At 39.3% G+C, this 7,500-nt stretch overlaps 1 protein-coding gene across 3 annotated transcripts in view; it reads right to left on the bottom strand.

Annotated features, from left to right (window-relative positions):
• Window positions 1–7,500, bottom strand: part of LOC138006540 (G protein alpha i subunit-like) — a 15,354-nt gene that overhangs the window by 6,817 nt on the left and 1,037 nt on the right. For 2 of the 3 annotated variants that reach the window (XM_068852928.1, XM_068852929.1), the window contains 2 exons: window positions 5,093–5,360; window positions 71–261 (listed from right to left, as the gene is read on the bottom strand). In XM_068852928.1, coding sequence (XP_068709029.1) covers window positions 71–261; window positions 5,093–5,234 — 333 coding nt within the window. In that variant the 5' untranslated portion in view covers window positions 5,235–5,360. The remainder of the gene's footprint in view (window positions 1–70; window positions 262–5,092; window positions 5,361–7,500) is intronic. The other variant, XM_068852930.1, reaches the window with a different exon arrangement.

Below are 7,500 nucleotides of genomic sequence, written 5' to 3' on the forward strand. Positions count from 1 at the left end.
GCTTAGGTATATTACGTCTTTTATTTTAGTCAGTAAGTCCTGTTTCTCCTTGTTACAGTAAAGTACATACCTCAGTTCTTAATTGATCACTCTCAAAAATCAGTCCCATTTCCTCCATTCCCTCAATAAGTTGAACCACCGCTCTTCTTACATTTTCGTAGATTATTGATTTGAACTCTTCTCTTTCCTGCTCTGTGTACCCGTTGTCGTACACAATGCGCAGCTGTTTCAGGAACGTTGTCTTTCCAGAGCAACCAGCACCTGCAATAAGTTATTTCAAACTCTTACAATCTTACCAATAACGTTATCTAACATATTACCCCGCTTTATAGCGGAGCTCCGCACGCGCGGAGCACCATGGTGTAGAAAATATGACAACCCCGCAGCCAAGAAATTTTGGTCTGGGTTATGACCCCATCTTGAACGTCTCTCTGTACGTCCGTATGTTCAACTTTTCCGAAAGGCAATACGCAAAATGTCGTACTGCTGGAACCCCCGTCTTTTTGGTGGGAAGTTGCATGGGCATTTGAGAGATTAGGCATCAAGTTTACGGCAAACAGTTACCGTCAGGTTGAAATTTGCTCTCCGCCAAAAAGCATAGGAACGATTTGATATCTGCAGATTCCTTGTCTGTCTGCTGCATATATCAAGCGACTTCAGAAACATTGCAAAAACCAGCATATAAACAGCTAATTCCTGCTGGCTGTAAGCTGTGCTCCAAGGGGACCGTATAGCGCCGGATGCCAGAGCTGCAATTCTCGGTTTTCACATGACGTCACGACCGCCATGTTGGTGCCCCTAAACAAAGAAAAGGCGGCCATGTTGGTGCCCCGACCAAATCCTCCGGGAATTTCACTCTATTATTATGCAAACGCTTCCTTTTGTTTTCGTTGAAAAACATGGCTGTTGATCACGTGAGTGAAAACCAGCAATAGCCGCTTTCGGTTCGATCTTGTTGAGCTGCGTCGTTGCTGTCGACGACGACTAGCGGAGATTTCTTATTAGAATGACCACGTGACCATGATTTTCCCACCATTTTTTCGCCTTTGCCGGTTGCCATTTCTACGTGAAATAGGCATTTCCGCGTTTGCCATATACGTCGTATTTTATTCTCATTTTTCTTCTACATAGCAAATTGCTTGTCGAAAAAAAAAAACCCAAAATCATTTAAATTTTAGCGCAATTTTTCAGTAATTTGTGATTTTAAGTGAGAATTTTCTGATATTTGAACTTGCAAGTGACCTGCTCCTTTGCAACCGCTAAAGTTGCTTCATTAGCTGTCGTTACACTAGCCCTTTTACCCATGAGTAAATAGCGTTTTCCCACGGGCAAGGACGTTTTTGTGTGTAACCGTTTTCCCTAGACCGAAACTGCCCCAGGGTTATTTCCATGGATACATCAAAAAGAACAAAAGAATTTCCCATGACAGTTCCTGAACTGAAAAGAACTGTTTATCTGCTCCTTGAAGTGGCTAGGCCAATCATAAAGCAGAACGTAGCTAACACACGAAGATCCCTAATTATATTGATTATACCCTATTATTTTACCCTGAGGGAAGCCTTTTACTGTGTAACCGCATCCCCAAGGGTAACATGAAACCTGAGCTGAACCAAACCCAAGTCATTTACCCTTCGGAAGGCCCCAAACCCAAGGTGTGTGTAACCACAACTATTATGATCAACTCAACTATGATCATTCTCAAGTAGAATCACAAAGCCGCGGTTCAAAAATATAAATGAATTTCATTTAGTATAAGTACTTTGGTGATCAGAGATGATTGGTTGTACTTGAGATGATTATTACGCGATTATCACCTAATAGGTTTTTTCAAAAACGAATCATTTTTTTGTTTTAAATAAACTGCATATATATTTTAAATAATCATCTATGTAATTATACTAAAACATTCGTCTCGGCTTTTTATTCACCGATATTCACCTTGTTTTTAGCGAATAATTGTTAAATATTCTCTATCACAAATTCGCCTATTTAACAATTATTCCAAGAACGCACGTTGGATACTGAGATGATAGATAGCGAACGTGAGTTAATACTTGTTTTATTAAAACACCCACTTTATTTTGTAAAAACAACAAAACCAAGAGAAAATGAGGGGACAGAGAGGGAGGCTCAAGGCGTTGGCCGGGATATGTTATGTCCACGAAAGTTATTTTTAGACGAGCGGAAGTCTTTGTTCTAGCGGAAGTCTGTCTTCTGAGACGTCCGCATGCAGTCTTGCCTCGCTCTCAGGTTCTTAGTGAAAAGAGAAAATAATGGCGCACTCAAACATCGGACCGAGGTTGGCCTGCATGCGGACGTCTCGGAAGACTTCCGCTCGTCTAAAAATAACTTTCGAGGACATGACATATCCCAAGGGCTGGACCGGGAGCCTCCTTCTCTGTCCCCTCATTTTCTCTTGACAAAACTGATGCGTACAGTTACTGATATTTGTAGAGCATGGTATGATGAAGCTCATATATACCGTGATGGCTGAGCCAATCAAAGATCGAGAAATGCATTATCTAATGATCTAGTTTTTGATAATGCGGGATGTTAGAGCAAGTGCAGCCCAATCGCACTTCGTCATGCGGGTTCGAGTCCCGTCCCGCGTGAATTTTTTCAGGCTTGTGCTTTGCAAATTGCTAGGACGGGATCAAACCAGTTTTCAATACTTTCAACACACTGTATTATATTATTTAGACGGATTGAACCTACCCAACTTTTTCACATAATTACTTAACAAGATGCACTCATCGATGTGACATAATATGTTACCATGGAATCAAAAGAGCCATCTAAAAACACCCTATATTTTGTCTTCAAACACATGTATCACAAAAACGAACAAGGTGACCCCCATTTTTTATTGCTTTAAAGTGATTCAAAGACTAATCATGTAAAACTCTCTGCAAAGTTTTAAAAAACTCTCTGGAGCGGATGCAGAGCCACCTTAACAATTGGAAAATTTAAAGGTGGCTCTGAATCTGCTCCAGAGAATTTTTTCAAACAAATTGTAGACAGTTTTAGCTTATTAATCATTTTGAAGCAATAAAAAAATGGGGATCACTGAGTTCGCTTTTGAGATATAAGCGTTTGAGGACAAAATATAGGGTGTTTTTAGATGGCTCTTTTGTTGCCATGGTAGCCTGTTACTGACGTCACACGAATGAGTGCATATCGTTAAGCACTTAGTTCTGTTTCATTTGGTACGACGGCATCGCCGTTTTGTTGAATAGTGTTGTGGAGTTCATTTTTCTATAAGACGTTCCCTCCAACTTGTTGAAACCGTTACGGTTTTGAGGCACCTTATTAGCTGATCACTTTCTATTTCTTATTAGTTACGGTTTTCGCAAACTGTTTATACAGAGCGACTTCGATTGACTTACAGTGCAGGTGCGTACTAGATAAACTTCCGAACGAAGCGGGAAACCGAATGTTAAGGGCCCACTGACGTATTTTTTGGGGTGCGTTGCTAAGGATGTAATGTTTAAGTAATTTGAGAGAATTTGGCATTATTTTGGTCAGTTTCCAACTTTTGTAAGCCAATGACCCTAAATATGACGTCATCATACCACGCCCATGGTCACGTGACCAATAAAAGAAAACTCTAAATTTGTCTCCGTGCTACGCAATTTGGGTATTTAATCGATGGTTTGATAATGTGTATTCGTTTATGCATCCAGCCAAGCATGGTTTTCTTTTTATTTTGAAAAATGTACTTTTTAAAGACATAAACGATACTGAAATACCCATAACTTTTTCAAAAAAGATGATTTAAAAAAATCAATGCTTAGCTATATTCTGTATTTGGGGGTGAAACGTGCCATGTAAAAAAAATAATAATTCAATTTAAAACCGCCGGAAATTTAGCTTTTTTCTTAAACCGGAAGCCAGTTCGTTTACGCATGCGCAGTTGATCTGAGAACGAGCGCGAGGAAGGGCGAGGAAAAACCTTCGATGGAAACAACAGTTTGTGCGGTGACTTTTGCTTGTTAGTGGGTTTTCTTGTCAGCTAATGATATGATGACGTCCGTTACAGGAAGTAACATTTCACTTCCTTAGCAACGCGCGAAAAATCCGTCTGTGGGCCCTTAAAGCCAGCAGGTCCTAAAAAAAGATTAATTCTTTGGCTCCTGGGTGGTACAAAAATAATTCGCCGGTTATTATTTATAGTCCATCTGCAACCAAGGAATAAGATTAAAATCGAAGATCAAAGGGTCTATTTGTGTCATCTAATCTGTAATACAATTTCCTGCCAAGTTTTATAATCTCAACCAACAAAAGAGACATTGTAAAATAGACACGCATGTTTGCTCTCATTATATTACTTCATAATATTGATCAAAATTTTACCTCGAAAACGTTTAAAACAGACCTGATTTCTCGACGAATAACAATATGGACCAGAAGAAATGTGGTTAAGGTTTGTAGCTCTCGAATCGTTTTGCATCTGGACTTGCAATTGATTGCGTTGATTGTGAATTAAGGTCATTTCAAATCGATGTCTGGTTTATTAGTACCATAAATTATTCAAAACGCAACTTTTAAACAATAGTTGTCTAGTAAAAGCATATCGTAAATTCCAATTATCAGTCAATGTCGCCGGAGGCCAGCTTTCTAAAATTTCCCTTAGAAGTTTGGAAATAGGCGTGAAAAGCTGTATTTGTTTAAGCGCGAGTCGACAAGCCCGTCTTTCTATCGCGCCGCGCGCACTGTCTTTTGCATGAAATTACAGCCTTGGTTTGAATTCGCTAATAAATTCCTTGAAAAAACTCAATTTGGTCTTCGAAAAAGAACGAGTTTTTGAATTTCCTTGAATTTCCCAGTTTCCGAAAACTGAAACAGCTGTCACGATTTATTAGCTGGCTTTTTACGGTGTGAGAGATTTGATTGCTAATCAGGCAAGATGGATGGTACAGTGTGACTGGACATTTATGGCAGTTTCGCTGTGTATCACTCTATGCTATTAACGATGGCGGACTTAGTGGTACAATATTCAAAATAAAGGATGAAATATTTATCTTTGGATATTTGCCCCAAGGAACCAAGAGGAGTAACAACAGAGGAATTTAAGAACCCACGTATTCTTTACCTAAAATCAACATCTGCACTTCTTTTTCCTTTAATTCCCTCTCTTCATCCAATAATGCGTCGATATCCCTGCTTCTCTTGAAAGCAGCCTTCAGTTCACTTGGCCTAAGATTGGAGTCGGATCTTTGCAGTCCCTCGGCCATGTTTGGAGACACCAAAAAGCGCTTCCACAATTCAAATATTATCCGTCACGAGGCAGTTGTCACGGATGTGCATTTGATGAAGTGTGCAGTGTCGATAAAGCCCTTTAAAATAAACTGCATTCGTAACTGCAGAAAATGAGGAACAAAATAAATCTTGAGTTGACGAACAATTCAAATTGTTAAGAAACGGAGGTACGCTCGTAGACAATGTCGAAAGTGTTTTGAGCGCGAGTTTTTGCGTTATTAATTCATTACTCGGCCAAAACGCGACAATCGTTCAAAGGTGTACAATTTGAATAACAAAGTATGTCTCCCAAAGATACCCAATCATAACGCAACAATAGATAGATGGTTGTATTTCTTGTTGATCCGTGAAAATTGTTGAACAAATATTTGCTAAATTTCTTCCCTTCACTCATTATTAAAAGCGGACGAAAAAACCGTTTTAATCCAACTAAGGAATAAGCCCTCCGTTTTGGGATGATTTGAAACTGCCAAGTTTTCTTATCCTTACTTATCGAATTTAAGTGAAATTGCCTTAGTTTAAACGTTATCGCTGCATATGATAAAAAAAAAAAAAACAACAATTTAAAACCGACAGTTAAACCGAGGATGCAATTTTCTTGAAACAATTCCATCGGGGCCGCGTTGTGTTGAGAACAAGACACCTGAGAACGTTCACGTAGGATACTTTTTTGACCGTTCGCGCGTGCCTGCCGACCAAAAAGACATGCAAAATTTGTCGACTGTCTCTTTTTTCATTCTCGTAATGACTCTTTACAGAGACTTTGGTAACTGATCCGGCTGCTTCAATAGTAACGGAAAAATTAAAAAAAAGAAAGAAATTGTGTCCATACAGAATTTCTTTGAGTAGGTTCAAGATGAGCATAAGACTTAAATTTTAAAATCTTTTGTTTGACAGCCTTTTTTAACAGACACGAAAACGAAGCGCGACTAAAATTTACTCATAGTGTGTCTGTAGCATCGCAGGTGCTTCTTCCGACAAACGTAATTTTTTTTGAAAACCTGGGGTCAATTCAATAAAAAAGTAACACTATGAATTGTAGTGTACAAGTTGAACCCTTGTTTTCACGTGCGTACGCGAAAATGAGTTGGAACACATCGGCCCAAGTCGTTGTCACAAGACTCCGACTTGTAATTACAGGTGTAGCGCTACACTTATAGAATTTGGTACGTGTACAATTCAATAACAGTTTTACAGGGATCCGACTTAGTTTACAACATTACAAGTGCAAACTACAAGTCGAGTTGCTTGTGAGTTTAAAGTACAACTTGTAGGAAACCTATTTCAAATTTTGATATGTTCTCGTCGAGCGAAGAAGAACTTGAAGAACCATTGAGAGACCGAGTTATTCGGCAGCCTAGAAATTTTGAGGAAAGACGGTTGTTTGACATTAAAAATCCACGTGAATTTCGGGAGAAATGTCGCCTCTCTGTCGAAGCATTCGAGCATTTACTTGCAGCAGTGGGCCAACAGCTTGAACAAATTAACCTCGTGCAATTGGAACTTACACATGTAGTGTACAAGCGTATTCAAGTTTTGTTACAGTAGTAAAGCTACAGTTGTACATTGGCACAAAAACCGCCACACTGGAGAGCAAAGTTGCTTTCCAGTATGGCTCAGTTTTTGTACCATGTGATCCCCAGCTGCAAAGGGCCCATTGTATCGTGACGCGGGCTACACGTGTGCATTCCAGTGTAGAAAAATCTTTTATTGAATTCATGAATTTACAAGTTGGACTTTACACGCGTAATATACTCGAGTAAAAACTACACATGTAACCTTTTTTATTGAATTGACCCCTGCATTCAGATATGTTGCCCAGTATCCGACCACTTCAGTTTAAAACTGCTATAATTTTCCTTCCTTAGCCGCAAGAGCTGTGAAACTTGGCCCCGAAACAATCAATGTAGTCTGTATTATGTTGAAAACAAACTTTTGTCTTTAATTTTCGTTTCCCGATGCGTGATAAAATTTGCATTTCTACAAATGTCCGTTGCTGCCCAGTATCCGACCAGCGAGTCTAGTATCAGACCGTGACAGCAATAACAACATAATAAAACGCAACCTTCGGCGGGGAAGAGATGTTTTTATCTCCCTTTGGTCTTGAAAAGTACTTAAGCATCAGAATTTGGAAAATATCAATCGACTTACCTTGACTTACGAACCGAGCATCGTGAAAAAAAAAACCCAGACAGGACTTTAGAATCAAGTTCTAACTTCCGCTTCCGGTAGATATGCAAA

The sequence above is a fragment of the Montipora foliosa genome, chromosome 6 (genome assembly GCF_036669935.1).
Source record: "Montipora foliosa isolate CH-2021 chromosome 6, ASM3666993v2, whole genome shotgun sequence".
NCBI lineage: Eukaryota > Metazoa > Cnidaria > Anthozoa > Scleractinia > Acroporidae > Montipora > Montipora foliosa.